Source organism: Phocoena phocoena, chromosome 13 (genome assembly GCF_963924675.1).
Source record: "Phocoena phocoena chromosome 13, mPhoPho1.1, whole genome shotgun sequence".
NCBI lineage: Eukaryota > Metazoa > Chordata > Mammalia > Artiodactyla > Phocoenidae > Phocoena > Phocoena phocoena.
Window position 1 is genome coordinate 62,381,728 of NC_089231.1, and position 18,844 is coordinate 62,400,571.

Here is an 18,844-nt window from a genome sequence, read left to right on the forward strand (position 1 = left end):
GGATCTTAAAGACATATTAGCACTCCCAAGTTCACTACAGCACTATTCACAACAGTCAACATGTGGAAACAACCTAAAGGTCCATTGACAGAGGAATGGATTAAAAAGTGTAGTATATACAGACAATGGAATACTGCTCAGCCTTAAAAAACACGCATGAGTCTTGAGAACATTACGCTAAGTGAAACAAGCTAGTCAGTCACAGAAAGCCAAACACTGGATATTCCTCTTACATAAAAGTATCTAAAAGAGTCTAATTCATAGAGTCAAAGACTGGAATGGTGGTTGCCAGGGGCTGGTGGGAGGGGGAGTGGGTAGACACTAATCAACAGGCATAAAGTTTCGGTTAAGCAAGATGAGAACAGTCTAATGTCTGCTGGACAGCACTGTAGCTACAGTCAACAGTACCATAAACGTGTCGTATACTTTAAAAGTTAAGAGGGTAGGTCTCGTGTGGTATTCTTGCCACAATAAAAAATAAAATTAAAATTAAAAAAAAAGAAAAGAGGAAGAGGAGGACTCAGGCAGAAGGACTGAGAAAACCCAGAGAGAAGTCTTACTTGAGTCTACGGAGAAGCTTCAAAGGAGTTCATTCTGCTGTTGAGAAGTCATTTGAGGGAAGAATTGAAGAGTGTCAACTGCATTTGGTACAGCATGAGCTAAGACAACCTTTACGGGCCATTTTTGGAGTGACGCAAGAGAAAGTCACAATCTTCGGGGACAGTATCGGGAAGTCAGGAAATAGAGGTAGCTGAGTACAGAGAACGCTTTCAAGAAGCTTTGTCGACACACTGGAAGATTATCTTGCTGTATTTTGTGGTACAACAAACTTTCCATGCATTCTTTAGGAAAGATTTAATAGGGATTAATAATGTTTGCTTACTCCTAAAATAGACTAAAACCCCATGGACAACAAGGCAAAAAGGAAAAGGAGAGTCATTAAATTTGTTAAAGATGATATAGATTATTCAATGAATGGTGTTGCAGAACTTTCAGTTGTCAAAACAAAAACAACAGTAGTTGTCACACATTACGGTGATGCTCACATGACGTAGACGTGAGTATCTCTGGATGAGTATCACCAGGACTGAGGACTGAGTGGACTCAGAGCCCAAACCCAGCACATGGTCGGGAAATTAGACAGTCAAGAGGCCAAATGCCCCCTCAGGAAGGAACCTTTGGTCTCTTTACAACAGGAGGTGTTTGGGGAAAGCACAACCTCCAAGGACAGAGTAACACTGTGATTTAAAAACTGCACTGAATTGCTGTCCTTATCTAAAATTGATTTAATACCATTATCCATATTAATATTTTTCCAGGTAACAAAAGGGATATTATAACTTTTCTTTTGTTGCATTCACCTAACCTATATTGATAGGGTAATAAACATCTTAAAAAACCAAGGGGCCAATGTTGTGAATCAATTTCAATTTAAATGTCAGTTGCTCCTTATAAAAACTTGAGAGCAAACCCTTAGGAAAACATTCATTATTTGAAGCAGAGCTGTCCTAAGATAATGCACACAAACCAACACAGTCTATTTAAGAAAAATATTTAATGCTGCCAAAAAGTATAAAAATACAGTAGGAATGGCAGTACAATACAAAGTAGTCTTTCCTAATTTATTTCTTTTACATCTCTCTACATTTCACACACGCATTAAAAAACTTAACAATGCATCAAATGAAAGGGCTCTGCAAAGTCTTCTGCTGGTGGTGCTCTTCGTTCCCTGGATGTAAGGTTTACTTTGTAAACAGACAAATGTGAGGCAATCTACAGGCTTATCAAGCCTCACTTAGTGTCCGGAGTGGGCTCCAGGTCTTGCTTTGCACATCAATGGTTCAAAATTTATAGCTGCAGAATATTCTCAAGTCATGAATATTTAGGTGTCTGTCAATCTTGGCCTAAAATATAAAATAAGAAGTCATCTATTCAATTCATATTTACCAAACACACAGACATACACAGATACACACAAACATAAAAGGACTAACAATGAACTAAAAAGGCAACCAAAAAACATTCCAACACATCACACTCAATCACACTGAGTGCTTTGCTGTTACCTTGGTAAAACTGCTTATGTGCTTGATTTTCAAACAGAATTGGTGGTGTGAGGTAGACTCATGTTAAAGCACCATAACTCTCACTCTTTTACAAAAATTAATAACTATGAACTTTTTAAGGTCATCCTGTATTACTCAAGAAATGACCTCCATGTGAGCTATACTGACAGACAGTTAAAAAAAAAAATGTACCCACAACAGTTTAGCAAGATTTTATGGTATGTGCTAGACTTACCAATACTTTGGAATTCAATGCAAAAGTCTAATCCAATTTGGACCTCCACTGTATCATACTGCTAAAAATATTATGAATGTAATGTATGAACATAAAGTTGGCTTATATCTTTAACTCATGGACTGTTAGCAGCACGCTTTTTGTCCTGAAGGGTAATACTAATGATCACAGAAATACAGAACTGAAGTGACATGATTTAAGTATTAAAAGAAAACACAGACATAAAATAATTGATAGATTTATTGTACTTTAATGCCAAAAAGTAAAGATAAATGAGAGTTTAAACAAGTGATAGAGAGATGAAATAACAACTAATTTAAGGGCAGGCGAGTTTTTAATGTTATTTCACAATATTTGCAAATAGCTGAACTTCTGAGGTGGTAACTGGTATTTGCCCTCAACTTCCCTTGCTCTGACAAAAAAAAAAACCCAGATCTAAATACTGGTCATTATTGTGCCTCCACATGTATAAATGGGAGATATAAACCAAACCCACACATTTATCCAAAACATTTAGTCAAAATCCCCAATACTACGAGTTGGCTTCTTCCTGACTGCTGGCTCCTTGGTGTCTCATTTCCAGCACTGACAGAGAAATGTCCAGACACCAAGGAAGCATTCTTGTTAGGTGCCTGTGGTCACAGAAACTACCACAGGTGCTTCTTGAAGGGACCTGAGAAGCCTGAACCAAAGTGGCTGATGTGAGGAAAGGAGCTTCTGACTGACCCTGAGTGCTGCAAAATATGCATGTGTTTCCCACACCTTCAGAAGTCCCCTTGTTAAAACCAAGGAACTGATCCAGTCAGAGTGAATGAAATAATGGTTTGGTTTAGAGAGTGCTCTGATGTTCCAGTATTACTCTGGCTCAGTGGTAGTTCAAACTGTTCCACAAAATTTTTTGGAGAGGAAAACTTTGATTTGTTTCACTTAAAAAATAAAGAGGGTTATTTTGGATTTTAATGGGTAACAGTAGCTGTCTAATGCTTTTCCATTTAAATATTCCATAAAAACAGGTTGCATGTGACATAATGGGAAAGCGTGAGGCCTGGAGTTACTGGGATTCTACAGACTGGAGTTCAAATCTCAGCTCTGTCATGATCTAGATGTACAACCTTGGGCAAGTTACTTATTCTTTGACTCAGTTTTCTCGTCTGAAAATCGGGTAACAGGATGCACCTTGGAGAGGTGTATCTACTGACTGGCAGAACCGGCAGGTGTTGCCTCCCCAGCAGTGTGTTAAAGACACACTCAGCAAGGATGAACTACCCCTTAGAACAACTAAAAGGTCTTGACAGGGGCTGGCTCCACACCGAAGTAGTTCCTGCCACCAGATACTCATCCTTGCTTTACTGAAAAGAGTCCCACACACTTCTCTAAGGTGAGCAAGGCACTCACTGCCTTACAGACAACATCAACTTACCCAGTGGGAAAATCCCGAATTCACCAAACTCAAAATAACTTCAGGTTTTTTATAGTAGTAATTTGAAATATCAACATCATCATATGTCTAAAAAATCTATGCCAAATTAGAGCAACAATAAAGAATTGATGCTTTTCTTTAAAAAATGGTCTCCATAAAGAAAAAAATTCCCATTCCATTCTCCTTATAGCTCCCCCAATATATCATGTGATGGAAAACCAGACAATAGTATTAAAGTAGACTCTGCAAGTAATATCCTCCCTAAATCCTAAAATTCCCATATTCCACTCTAAATTATAAAACCCAAACAGAAAGAGTACCAATGATTGGATTTTTCATTCTGCCACTGGACTGCACAGAGACGGTCATAGCATTTGAGAATTCTCGTTGTCAGGTTGTTACTGATAAAGACAAGCGCTCGACCCAACTAAAAGCCCCTCGGGCTGAGTCACTGCTTAGCCGGGGCAGTACTCTGCAACATGACATCACTCATCCACATTCAGCAGAACAAGAGGACACCTGGCATTTCTAACTTATCTGCTGTTGTAGGGGCTGTGGGTGCTGCTGTCCCAGAAACAGTGCTTTGAAGACAGATACAAGGAAAGATGGAATCAAATCCAAACCAATGAACTAGGGAAAAGATGAAAGACACAGGTCAACTCCAGAATAAATCATCCAGGGGACGACCAAGACCTGTATTTTAAGTCAAAAGAACTTAATTTTATTATGTGAAAAAATACTGAATTTCTGTTTTCCAAAACTTTATTTATAAGATGACTACCATCTAGATAAGTCAACACCAAATAAGGGTTTCCTGAAGTAAGAGAGACTTGAATAGCTGTGATGTAGAAATGGGAGCCCAGAACACGCCATCCCTGCCAGGCACTCAGCTCCAGCAGGGGATGGACATGGGAGTCCTAACCTCAGCCATGCCGCCCTTGTCCACGCTTTCTACCCCACTAACAAACCCACAGGGACCTGCTGGAACCAGAAATAAGTCAGTGCTGATGGAAGGTGTGATTCTTAGACTCTTGCCTGGACATATGGAGAAACGGATGATAGACATAATGGCATTAGGCTTACAATATACTGCATTTTAAAGGTCTCTGTAAGACTAGTGTCTGAAAGTAAAAATCAAGGCAGACTAGATTTTAAAATCTGTACAATAACCAGGCAGTCACTCTGGAAATGTACTCACTAAAAGAGAGTATACAACGGTCAATAAAACATTTCTAACATAATCAGGTTCTAGCCTGTGTCTGTTCACACAGAATCTAGTCAGAGATATTTTTCTAAGAGGGGAACGACTTTCAGAAGTTAAATCTTTCTTTGAGAATTTAATTCTAAAATACACTCTACATGAGAGTCTTCAATGACGGCAACAGGAGAGAAGGTAGAAAGGTCAAGTCTCAGGCTGACTCTGGCTCAGCAACACCACCACCTGCTGCATGGGCTTGTTGTGAGGTTACCAGGAGAACACGTGGGAAGCCCCAGCACCATGCCCGGCACCACGGAAATGACCTCTAAGTGGGAACAACCATCACTGTCAAGGACACTGAAAGCAAAGATGGAACTGATACAGAAGCTGGAGGACTGCTCCATGCCAGAAACTACTTTTTAAACCAATATGTATTTTTTTAATTCAAACCATCAATTCTAGTTTATTTGCAACAAAGGGGACACGCACAAGTGTACATAAAATTAACTGAAGGTCACAATTCCTTCCTCTGATGCACCTGTTATTTAAAAAAAAAAAAAATCAACTTTTTAACTTCCTTTCTCTTTTTTTGTTCATTCCTTGGTAGAAATACTAATACATAATGAAATGGACCAAAAATATAGAAGAGGATAAGGACTGAGCAAATATATAAAACATCTAAACATGGAAGTGGTCTGTACATTACCAAAGTTCTCTATGCACTTTTACATCATTTTTATGCTACATATGGATAAACTTAATATGGAGAACTGTATTTGTAGATATTCTACACATGCAAGCATAGATAAAAATCAGTAGTAGGATGGCATAAAATGCTTGGCTGCACGTGGAAATGAGTACGGAGCCCATTGGTACAGCCAGAAAAGACGGTCCTGAATCAGGGGTGCTGTCCGTTTATCGGCAGAAGCAGATACAAACACAAATGAACTAGGTATTAATTCAGATAGTCTTTCTTAAAAATAATAAAGCTTCTGGCTTTTTTATTAAGAAAATACCAGCACCTCATCGAAGTCAAACCGTACAACTGATTTTCAGCATCTGTTCTAATTAGAAAACATCACGAAGACCTACAGACACAAGTTCTGGGAAGATGCACACCCACCGTGGTTGCCGACTCCTCTGCTGTTCCCTGAGGGCAGGACCCCGCCTGGCCTGCCCCTCTGACTAGACGCCTTCTTTAATAAAGGTCAGGCACGTGGCCATGCATTTTCAGTAATTAGTATAGGGCACCCACCAAAAACACAATCCCTGGTAAAAATTAACATGCTCTCCTCAGGGATGTGCTTGGAAGAGGAAAGATGACTAACGTTTGCAGCAGCAGAAGTTTATCAACAAGTGTCCGCTACACCGGACACTTAAAAATCACTGGATGTGATTTTAAAAATACATTATGGCAAAAAAATAATAATAATAAAATACATTATGGCAAACATCTCCAGAAGGACGGGAAGAAAGAGCAAAGCTGAAGCACTGAGCCCCACGAAGCACGTCCACCCTGCCCGGGGACAAGGGTATCATTATCAGCTTGTGTTTCCCATAAAGTCTTTGCCTTTTATTGAAAGCAAGGCGACCCACGGTTGGAACTGAATAGGTCTACCTGTATTTGACTTGCAGAGTAATATACTGTATTTTAGCAAAGATAAACCACAGCAAATTGGAAAGAAAGATTTTAAACCAATAACGACCTAAAATGTAAGGGTCATGGTGCCTGAACACAGGGGTGATGCAGGCAGACACAGCAACATCCTTCTTACCTCCTTCCATGTAAAGGTTACAGGACACAGTGGTGCTGAGCAGGGCGTGGGCACATGTGACACAAACTGTCCTCTACACACAGCACCACCTGCGTCCTGCTCTCATACTCTCAGCATAACTCAACCCACTCAAGAAGGCTATTCAAACCAATTCAAAAGTCTATCTATACCGAAGGTTTTCAAACTGTTGTTTAAATGATCACTGCTCGCTGAAAATAATTAAACCTCGTGCAGCAATAGTACCTAGTATGTAAAGTGGATAAAGCAGAGACAGCCTACTTTATCTGCTGGAAGTAAAGGTTGGCAGCTTAGGGTCCTTCCTACCACCTCCTGGTGACCCCTTAGAAATCCAACAAGCAAAGTTTGAAAACCGCTGAAATAATGTGTTTTCATTATTTCAGCAGATAAATTTATAACAACTATTTAAAGTTTAAGTAAAACAAGTTAAACACTGAAAGGAATGTTACAATCTGAAGAAAGCTAGCACTCAAATGAGCAGTTAGATCCATTAAACAATATGCTCTAAAAATACCCATTAAGAAGTTAAAGGGACAGTGTAGGTTTGAACATCATTATACTATTTATTGAAGTAGAAAGAACTTAAAAAAGTTTTTACTGCAAAACTTCAGTCTAATAAACTGAAACCATGGATGATAAAATACTGCTCGTTATTTTTATTTCCTAAATTATGGTTTACCCAATTATAAATTAGGGTAATTACATTGAAATTTTCCTGAAAAATAAACAGTATTAATAATGGGCTTTACAGAAACCAGTTTCTTTACAAAGTCTTGACCAACTGTTACCTGACTACGCCAGTAAGGAGAATTTTCCTTCAAAGATATTTTTAGAGAAAATTTTTGTTTCTTTTTCTTTTTAAAATTGGGAAAACTGTAAAACATAAAAGAAATGCAAATATATAGTAAAAATTGCTTATTCAGAGTTCTACCTGCTCATATCAAACTTTTCTTCAGGAAAATGTATCCAGTACAATTGAATCAACATACACTTTATTATTTTTTTTGTGGTAACAGATTTTTTTTCAAATTGAGCTTTTAAAAAGTACATTTAACTACAAAAGTAAGATTAAATAGGTACTTATAAAATATATTTACCCTGCAATGGTTAAGAATATAAAATGTTGATGCCCATGTGAACAAGTACATTTATACATTACACACATTACTTAAAGGTCATTTTCTTTCCAGTAATAATGTCCATAAAACCACAATATTTATTGCTTATATCAAGTGCAGGTTAAAATCCAGACAGCCTCCAAAAACGAATCCTCGTGATAAAGGACTTCTCAGTCTGGTCAGGTGAAATATTACACTTAACATGTATGAATACAGTTGAAAATGTAAGTTCTTAAGAAGCATTCAAGTCTTTATTTTAGGGAGCGGGTACAGTGTGGGCAGCGCCTTGGGGTGCTGAGGGGACTGCACACCCCAATTCTCTGTGGGTGTCTAGTCAACTGCACCGCCTGGTGTCTGAGGAGTCTGCTAACAGATGAACCCCTGTGATTCACGCAACACTGTCAGCTACCAGTGCTGAAGCTTGCGGGGCAAAATTAATTATTTATAGGGCATTTTGTTGAAAAAACAGTGTCCAGCCAACAAAAGCGCCAACCAAAATGACGGACACAAACCCCATCTTAGTGAGAATAGGTTGCCAATATAACCACCTTTTCCTTTTTCGTTCGGTCTCGTTCAGCCTCTGCTTCATCTGCTGCACCTTCTGAGCTGTGTTGGCTTTCCTGTCCTCCCGAAGGCGCTTGCGCAGAGCACTGTCGACAAACAAGAGCACATCAGCACGGCTGGGCTCAACCACGCAGGCAGAGCACAGCCCCCCCGCCCCCCCCCCGCCCACTCCTCAACTCATTCAGACACTGGAACAAAAAGGGGAAAAGCTTCAATACTCTAAATGGTCCAGAGATGCACTCAGGTAATTCAATGACAATTGCTGGTACAGTTTTATGTAAATGAATATTTTTAGTAGGACCTGAAAGGAAGCATGGTATCAGTATTTTTTCTTTCTTTGCTAGCCAGCCAGCAGCAGAGGGAAGACAGAGGGTTCCCAGGCATCTGATCCCCTTTGGAGTTCATATTTGATTTTTCACAAAGGCCCCTATAGTTAACATTTCCTTGAATATTCTGCTGTGTGAGTGCCTACTGCTGTCTGCCCATCCCTTTTCTAGCTCCCATTTTCCTATTCAATACAGAATTTTTGTTCCAAAGGAAGCTCTTTGACTCTGGGATCATGGTCCCGGAACAACACAAAGAATGGCTGAAGGCAACATGAAAACTACTATTTTTTTCCCTTGAAAAAAATCTCACAAGCCATTGTGAGACACCATGAAGAAGACAGCAGCAGAAGATGTCAATGTTACTTTTGAAAATCAACAAAAGACATACAGATTTGCATGGAATACAAGCAGAATCACAGAGCTGAAGGAATAAACAGAAGTAAAAAAGAAACAACTCCCAAACTCAGAAGATGCTTGTTAGGACATCATGCGTGCAGACGAGGACTGCTTAATGACACCTCATCAGACTGGTGATGTTTTCATTAGCCATTCTCAAGAAGAAACATGAGAAATGCTAGAAGAAGCTAAGAAAAACTTGCAAGAAGAAACTGATGCCTTACCATCCAGAGTGGAATCAATTCAGTGGGTGCTAGCAGATTTGAGAGTTCAGTTATATGAAAAATTGGGGAGCAACACAAACCCTGAAGCTGATGAAAGCTAAACATTTTATAACACCAAATGATATGGAAAGCAAAACTTTAAAATTTTTTTCACTTATTTAATGGAAACTTGCCTATTTTCACATCTTATTTATGTTTTTAAAAGAAGACAGTATTCATCTATGTATTTTGCATAACAATTATATAAAGTGTAGGGGTTTTATGTCATGTTATTAAAATCAGTTAATAAAAAAAAAATCTCACAAAATCCATCTCCTCTTTTCACTTACTGCTTATATTACAGCAAAAGCCTAACCAGTTTCCATGCCTTCAGAGTAAATACTACACCCCAGTAATTATTCTGAAGCACAGCTCTGATGGTATGGCTTGATTAAAAATCTTGAATGCCTTTTCAGCATCTACTACATTAAGAGGCAGCTTTTTTCCTGGCCCAAATGTTTAACCTATATCTAATAGTGAAAAACAATCAGAGGAATCCAGATTGTGAGGCATCCTAAAAGGCAACTCATCTATAAGCTGCAATGTCCAGCAATGGGGGAAAACTAAAGGTGGTGGACAGTCCCAGGTTAAAGGAGACTAAAGAACCACATCAACCAAATACAATGCATGATCCTGGATCAGATCTTGAATTATTTTTTTAAATAGCTATAGAGACTGGGATCATAAAAATGTTCCAAAATTACATTATGGCGATGGCCACAAAACTCTGTACATATACTCAATCCAGTAAACTGTACGCTCTAAATTTTGTGAACTCTATGGTATGTAAATTATATCTCAGTACAGTTATTTTCTGTAAAGCTTTAAGGTGGATTTTTTTTTATAATTAGAGAACTCTGAATATGGACTACATATCAGATTATTTTATCTTCGTTAAATTACGTGGGAATATTGGCACCTTCAGACATTGCTAGTGGGAAGGTGAAGTGATGCAGCTGCTTGGAAAACTGGCCAAAAAATGCTCAACACGGAGTGGCCACATGTGGCCCAGCAATCCCACTCCTAGTTACACACCCAAGAGACAAGAGCATGTGTTCTCCTGCCATGTACAACCTCGTTCTTGCCCAAATGTTTTTCTTTTTTGCTGTTCTCCAAGTTTGTTTCCTTCTAAACTAAGAAAACCTCTTCTCTCTGGTTCTCTCACCCTCTAGAGTCCTTCTATTCTCATCCTAGGGCATTTCATTTATAGTAAATAATTTACGTTGCTAGTCTGGGTTCTTATTTTGTCCCTTAAGTGTATTAGCAGCCTGGGGACTATATTTTGCTCATCTCCATATGCTTTGCAGTCTTCCTAATGTCTTTTTCACTTTAACTTATCACACACACAGGTATCTCCAGCTGTGTGAACTCTACCTGAATATTTCCTACAATGACTTGCAAAAATTATTACTCAGAATTCACTCTCTAGACTGAAAATTCACTATAACAAGTATGTGTGTACCTGCCAATAAAACAAATTACACTGTAGTCAAGATCAGGCAAAATATATATAAAATATATAAAAGGATACAGAGCTCCCAGTATTATTTCCTGACTTAAAACTAATAAATCTAATGTAGAAGAAGAAACAACTTTATGCTTTAACTTGTAGTCTAAACCACTGAAGCCACACACAAGGAGTAGCACTGCTAGGTCATAATAAACTCTTCAATATGATATATAGCAACTTACTATGTACTGTAATACGCTACCTTTTATAAAATTTCAGGCAATTTTTATATTGGGGAAATACAGAACTGAAGCTATAATGTATAGGAGACCTTAACGATTTTCACAGCACCTCCCAAGATCCCACTGTAACAAATATGACTACAGCATAAAATTTTCCACAAGAAAAAGCATACCTGACAAAAAGAAAAGAAAAAAAGTCTTTCAGAGATATTGAAGAGAGGGAGTAAAAGAGCTCATTCACTTTTCTGAGAGACTCACACCTCAGGACACCAGCTTCATAATGTGTGAGATATTTGGAGCCTGAGAAACGTAATTTTTCAAATTTAAAAACTTGAAGAGTTTATACATTCATATGGATTCAAAACTCAAAAAGTATAGGGCATTTTATGTGATTTTTTTTGAAAAATATTTTCTTCTTCCAATAACAGAAGTTGAAATATTCATTTAATTATTTCATAATGGTATTAAAGGCATATTATCAATTACATTGTAACAGTAGCGTGAACACTATATAACTGTACAAACGGCAGGTATTCATACTGTTTTCTGCATCATACTACACATTTTAGCATCTAATTATATTAACTCTTACACTCAATAAGTATTGTGTTAAACCATTTTCCAACAGGTTTCCGTCTTTAAGTATTAGCTTCTTTGAGATCAATGATGTCATTACATACTACTTAAATGCCCTTAAGTAATAAATAAATGGTTACATTAATTCAATACACTAAGGGTCTATATTAGTTCCCATCCACAGAACTTATTAAAATAAAAGTCTCATCTTTTCAAGCACTGTTATTGCAGTAACCTTACCTCTCGCTGTTTTCCTCCAGAGTATCTTGCATTTTAGAGGACAGTCCTGTATACCTGTCACTTGTCAGTTTTTCTTCTTCTAGGCCTATCCTGTTTCCGTTGTATTTTTCAGTCATTATTTTGGTTGGTGAATGATCGAAAACAGGACATACATCTTCCTTAGAAAGTTCTTTCCACCGTTTCTAAGTAGGGAAATGAGAAACAAATGCAAACACTAAAGTTTTGACTTTCCTTAAATAAAATTTATGAAACTGAAATTCTATATTTAACTTAAGAAAACCCTGTGATGCTAACATATGAATGAAAAAGAAAAACGTGTTTTGTCATACCACTTCTAGCTACGTCTATTTTAAGTTGAATATTTAATAATAATAAAGCATTTTTAATAAATTTATCTATCTATCTATCTATCTTAGTTGCATTGGGTCTTCATTGCTGCGCATGGGCTTTCTCTAGTTGCGGTGAGTGGGGGCTACTCTTCGTTGTGGTGCATGGGCTTCTCAACGCGGTGGTTTCTCTTGTTGTGGAGCACAGGCTCTAGGCACACGGGTTTCAGTAGTTGTGGCACGTGGGCTCAGTAGTTGTGACTCGTGGGCTCTAGAGCACAGGCTCAGTAGTTGTGGCGCACAGGCTTAGCTGCTCTGCGGCATGTGGGATCCTCCCAGACCAGGGCTTGAACCCGTGTCCCCTGCATTAGCAGGAGGATTCTGAACCACTGTGCCACCAGGGAAGTCCCAATAATAAAGCATTTAATATTGATGCACATCAGTATGTAGTTGAATACAATAATCTTAATAAAATGTAGTGACTTTAACCTCACCAAAATATTGGTCTTAGTAAGAAGATCTTCGCCAAAGTCAGATTGTGCTGTCTCCTAATCCAGAGGCATGTGCTCTGGAAAAGTGACCAAGATGGCCCTTGAACGTGACCCACTGTGCCCTGCTCATTGCCACTGTCCAGTTTAGTGGAGAGCCAATGATGAGACCTCCCAGCAGGTTCCTGCAGTGCCAGAGGCCTTCAAGTTGACTGTCCCCACCAGGTACACCAGCAGCCCAGGCAGCTGGCTGGACACTGGGTTGGGAAGACTCCTCAGCACTCCTGGACTTCAGATCAGGCAGGATTCAGACCAAGATGAAGAGACAGCCTATCTTCCTCCAATGAAACAGGACTGTGACCTGCCTTGGGACTTGTTGTGACTAATGAGATGACAGCTAACGAGTAGCAGAGTCGGAATTTGAACCCCTCACAAGGCTCTGCATCTCGGAAATAATCATCAGTGTCAGACAACAGATAGTTTAAGTATCCAACAAAAATGTTAACTGTCTCCAGAATGCATGCTGGTCAATTCTTCACTGAGATCTAGTTACAGCAACTTGGCCTTATACTTGGACAAAACTCAACAATGTCAATAAACAAGATGATGCCAAAAACCAAGTCTTACTGGACCACTTCCCAGAATATGCAACAAATCCAGAATCTGTCAACAAGAAGAGTCAGCAGGAGGGTGGGGGAGAAAGGGAGATTTAATGCTAGTGAATTTTAAAAAGAAAAAACAAAGGGCAATGTCATTTTGCCAGGTCTCTGGGCAGCAAACTCACTCAACTTTGCCCCCGCTGTGACACACCCGGCAAGCAGGCTCCAGGCTCACCTGCCTCGGCAGTGCTGCCGGTGCTGCCGACTGTGAGGCCAGGGACCCAGCACTGCCCTCGGCTCCCATTTGGAGCAGACGGGGCTGCTCACCTCCCCCGACTGCACACTCAGCTGAACCGCACTCACGGAGCAATGCCCCCACACCATCCGCAACCCCACCCCCATTTCTCACTGAAGAAAGCCCCTCGAAGGAGCTGTAAAGTGATGTATTTAAAAACTCGAAACCCACTGTAATTTGTTAAAAGTATATATTTACTTATAACTTTATTAGTTGTGTATTATATGTGATTATCATCACAAACACAGTTACTGGTTTCAGATAACAGTCACTTTATTTTTTATTTTTTTTTTGTGGTACGCGGGCCTCTCACTGTTGTGGCCTCTCCCGTTGTGGAGCACAGGCTCCGGACGTGCAGGCTCAGCGGCCATGGCTCATGGGCCCAGCCGCTCCACAGCATGTGGGATCTTCCCGGACCAGGGCACGAACCCGTGTCCCCTGCATCATTGGCAGGCGGACTCTCAACCACTGCGCCACCAGGGAAGCCCAACAGTCACTTTAGATGTGAATATTAACAGCTCTTCTTTGTCCTGGCAGGTTCTAAATCATTTTATATCCACATATGCCAGAAATCTTCACAGGAAAACTAACATGAAACTGTAGCCAATAATGAAAACACCACTTGTATCCTGTAAATCTAGATTAAGACTGAAGGTTAAGACAGAGGCCCCCTTTAGGAAAAAGAACCAGAGATGAAGCTTACACAGCATGGGTGCTTCTGGAAAGATGGCATCCCTCACCCCACTGCCATCAACTCACACTCGAAAAGCTTCCTTCTTTCTTCTTACAAATATTAATTTTCCCCAAAAATCAGAGGCAAAGGGGAGGAGGCAGATGTATGGAGAGAAAGACAAGTCCATAAACTGCCTATCACATCCTTGTATGTCCTATGAGACACTTTTTGGGACATGAGACAGAGTCATGCAGCTTGGGGTATCCACATTAACAAAGTAACTCTAGATCTTTGTAACAATAAAGTTTTATGATTTAAGATTTCAGGGAAATTTATTTCTCTGAGACTTCTGGTCTAAGCTAAGGTTCTAGTATAGCACTGTCCAATGAAATGTAATGCGAGCCACATATATAACTTTAAAAATGTCTAACAGCCACGTTTTAAAAAAAGATGAATTTTGACAAGATGTTTTATTTAATTCAACATTTAAAAATATTGTTATTTGAACATATAATCAACATTTTTTAAATTACTGAGATATTTTACACTTTTTCTCCCTATATTTGTACATCTTATACTTTAAGCAGAACTTGATTCAGACTGGCTACATCTCAACACTCAACAGAACACGTGGCTCCAGCATTAGACAGCGGGGTTCCAGAAGGAGAAAATATCTACATAAAATAAACAAGCCCATATGCATAAATATGCAGTCCTGGAAGAATACACACAGGCCTCAATGGTTACATATTTGGGGGGTGAGTTATCGAGGACTTCTACTTTGTAAATGATATACTTTCACGTTCTCTGAATTCTTTTATACTCAATATGTACTAATCAATTATCTAAAATTTTAAAAATTTCACAGCACCATATAAATTATTAGAGCCTTGCTAAGATCATTTCTGTGGAAACTGAGCCCTCCGAAAGGGTAACAGGCTTTCTGATCCTGAGCACTTGAAAAATACAGACATTTCCAACATCCCATCTGGACGGAGGCAGAGGACGCCTGGGTCTGTCTGAATGAGGGATAAAGGTGCTGAGTCAGAGATCTGATGGCCACACCGCACCAGATAAACTGGGGGAGAAGAAGTTCTTCCGAGCCACAAACTGCACTGTCACATACCACACAAAAGCCCGTCCATAAAACTCATCTCTGTGGGGAAAACGATCTGCACAGGAAGCACATATATATTCTAAAACTAAAGGAACGAAACTTGAAAAAACATTAAGGTGGAGCAAGGGATAGTATCCAAAGGACAGCACACGTTCCATAGAATTAGTCTGTAAGAACAGCCAGAAAATTAGCAAGGAAGCAACAGAAGTGTGTGGGGAAAACCTCTGCATGTAAACTGGCAGACACAAGCCGAGATTAAAGAGAGACCTGTTCCTAATCCTGAACATCTGAGGTAACGTCGGAAGAGGGTCTTGTGCTTCATGGGCTTAATCTTCACATACCAGGCACTTCACAGACTGACATTTCTCTTCGTTAAAAATTATTCTTTAGAGGGCTTCCTTGGTGGCGCACTGGTTAAAAATCCACCTGCCAATGCAGGGGACATGGGTTCAAGCCCTGGTCCGGGAAGATCCCACATGCCACGGAGCAACTAAGCCCATGAGCCACAACTACTGAACCTGTGTGCCACAACTACTGAAGCCCATGCGCCTAGAGCCTGTGCTCTGCAACAGAGAAGCCACCGCAATGAAAAGCCCAAAGAAGAGTAGCCCTGGCTTGCCGCAATGAGAGAAAGCCCAGGCGCAGCAACGAAGACCCAATGCAGCCAAAAATAAATAAATAAATAATCTAATTAATTAAAAAAAATTATTCTATAATGCTAAAGATTTGGGGGGGGGAATCTTTTAAATAAAACTTAAAATTTTTATTGATAAATATAACAGATTGTCTTGAATAGTTAAAATAACACCAATGATCAGAACAAAAAAGTCAGCTGATAAATAAAATTTCTTAAGAATATTTAAATGTCTGTGTAATCCATACAACACTTAACTACTTATATCTCATTCCATCTTGACAGATGGTGTGATCTCAGTTATAAAGGAGGGCTTATTCAGAATATTCCTGCTTTGGCTAGTAATCACAGAAGCTGAAGAGGAAGCAAATGGTTCATGTAAGAGAAAAATAAAGAATTCCACCTGCTTATGTCCAATTCCATATGATCAGTTCAGACAAGAAACGGGTGTCTGTTGTTACTTCTTTTTCTATTTCACATGTTACGTTAGTACATAAACACAGATTTCTGATAATCAGTCTTTGAACTTAGCTTTTACAAATGTGGAATAAAAATACCTTCATGAGAATACAGCCACCAACCAGAGAAAAATAACATTCTCCTGAAATTTCATTACGTTTGCTGCAAGTACTCAAGTTGCTTGCTCATTGTTATAAAAGATGAAATACCTATGATATAAACTAAGTGTTCTTGTATAACTCCAGATCAGGTTTTTAATGGGGCAAAAGTAGCTAAATTTTCTGGTTATTTTAATGATGAAATGCTTAACCCCTCCTTTACAAGGAACCTTACTTTCTTTAATGAAATTGTGTCCCCATTCGGGCTTCTGAGTAACAGGCAGGATTTAACATTAGGCTGAGGTACACAGGAGGGGGGTGGCATACACTTTACAATCTTAGGGGCCAGCTGGATTCACCACATTAATGTAAACATGCTTTTTTGGAAGGAAGGGAGAAGACACATGCATAAACAGAGTGCAGCTATGTGACGCAAATCGTATTTGATACACAGTTTACCTGTATACTTGAATCTCCCTTTATAAACTTTGCTCCTTCTATTATAGTCATGTATGAAAATCTGAGTTGATCTGGTGTCTGAATCAGCCCCATTCGGTATTTTCTCATATTCAGTAACAGCTGTTTAATATTAATATTGTCTCCTTTTTCCATCTGCAAGAAAGGTAAACATTATTCAAGCCTTTTGTTGTTAGGAGTCCAGGAAAGAGAAGCAGTACAGGAAAACCGCTAAGAGCAAGTCAGCACAGGTTGCCCGTCTGCCCCATCCAGGCAGCAGAGGGAGGACTCCTGGCCCTTCAGCTAACTCACAGCTGGCTCCAACCAACAGGAATCTCATTCACTCTGGCTAGTGGTTGGTCGAAGGGAGGATTTATAGCCCATTCTGGCTTAATGTAAGGATAAATACATCGAGATTAGTGCCTTTCTTTTTTAAGAACGTCTTGGCAGGAGTAAATCTTTTCGTTCGGCGCCTTCATGTCTGTGTGCGGCAGCCACCTGAGGGTGCTGGAGCAGAAAGGTGGAAACAGCCAGACCCACGAGGACACCGTGGGGCCGCTGCACCAGCTGGGGCTGGATCCACACACCCCCACCCCAACCAGAAAAGAGAACAGCTGTTGAAGTTAAATTTGGCAGGGAACAGGCAAACACACGATCCAGTTTTAGTATTTACCATTAACAGAACAGATGCTTAGAGTTCTTAAACACGTCAAAGTGAACATAACAAGCCGCTTTTGACTGAAGTATAGGATATTAGGCAGAGTGGTAACACAGTAGACGTGCTAAGATACCCTCCCATCAACCTAAAGGGAGGAAAGGCACAGGCCGGTACCCAGGCTGGGGCTGGGAAGGCTGGTGGAGAAAGAACATAGCCCTCGGGCACAACAGGAACTTCAGGGAATGATATTAAAACCCACATTCACCGAGCGCTTAGAAAGTGTTCTAAATGCACTCATCCACTTAATTCTTATGACAGTCCTGGGAGGAGAATACTCTCACTCTCTGCAGTTTGTAAATAAGGAAACTAAGGCAAGAAATAATTCAATATTATCTACCAACTGATGTTTGAAAAATAAGAAGGGCGGGGGAGAGGACCCATCATTTAGGTAACAAAAGCTACCAGGAAAAGTCTCCTTCGAGAGCTCTAGAATTATCTTGGATGCAGCCCCACCAGTCACAGCAAGAGGCAGCTGAAAAGATGTGAATGAGAGTTTTTGGTTTTTCTAAAAGAAGGCAGAAGTTCAAGTTTGAAAAACACAGTTCTGGGATCCTGACAGTCGAGCTTACTTCTGCCAGTGGAAACAATAAAAAGGTACAGAAGACTGAAACGAGGTCACTTACCAGAACAAGACAAGTGTCCACCAGAGAAAAGGTGCCTGACCGCCCGATGCCGGCACTACAGTGGATCACCGCAGGCCCGTGTTCAGGATTCAAAGAGCCAGACTCTCGCACTTTAAATAAGAAATTGAGAAATGAAGCTGGTGATTCAGGGACTCCGAAATCTGGCCAGGTAGTATAATGAAAGTGAGATATTGTTCTGGTTTCACCACTCTAAAAAGTGAAAATCAAGGGGGGAAATGTTAGTTCTGAGTTTTTTCTTTTAACAGTCTACTGCAGAAAGATGTGTTTTGTGTAATGTACCATGATTTTTCATTTGGTTTTTGATAATCACATACACAAGTATGGGAAGATTTTCTTTAGGAGAATTTGGAATATATTAATAATAACTAACACTTCTGTAACACTTATTATTTTGTAAGCATGTTCTAGGCTTTTTATGTATTAACTCAACCCATACAACAATCCTATTAA

General features: G+C 39.6%; 1 protein-coding gene and 1 pseudogene across 1 annotated transcript in view; one reads left to right on the forward strand and one right to left on the reverse strand.

The window, feature by feature from the left end:
* Positions 1 to 1,536: 1,536 nt before the first annotated feature.
* The window catches only part of PTPN2 (protein tyrosine phosphatase non-receptor type 2), a 77,261-nt gene continuing 59,953 nt past the window's right edge, over positions 1,537 to 18,844 (reverse strand). Inside the window, exons 6-10 of the mRNA XM_065889680.1 lie at positions 18,374 to 18,583; positions 17,036 to 17,188; positions 11,888 to 12,069; positions 8,379 to 8,480; positions 1,537 to 1,904 (exon numbers count right to left, since the gene is read on the reverse strand). Coding sequence (XP_065745752.1) covers positions 1,883 to 1,904; positions 8,379 to 8,480; positions 11,888 to 12,069; positions 17,036 to 17,188; positions 18,374 to 18,583 — 669 coding nt within the window. The 3' untranslated portion in view covers positions 1,537 to 1,882. The remainder of the gene's footprint in view (positions 1,905 to 8,378; positions 8,481 to 11,887; positions 12,070 to 17,035; positions 17,189 to 18,373; positions 18,584 to 18,844) is intronic.
* On the forward strand, positions 9,043 to 9,441 carry LOC136133268 (prefoldin subunit 4 pseudogene; annotated as a pseudogene).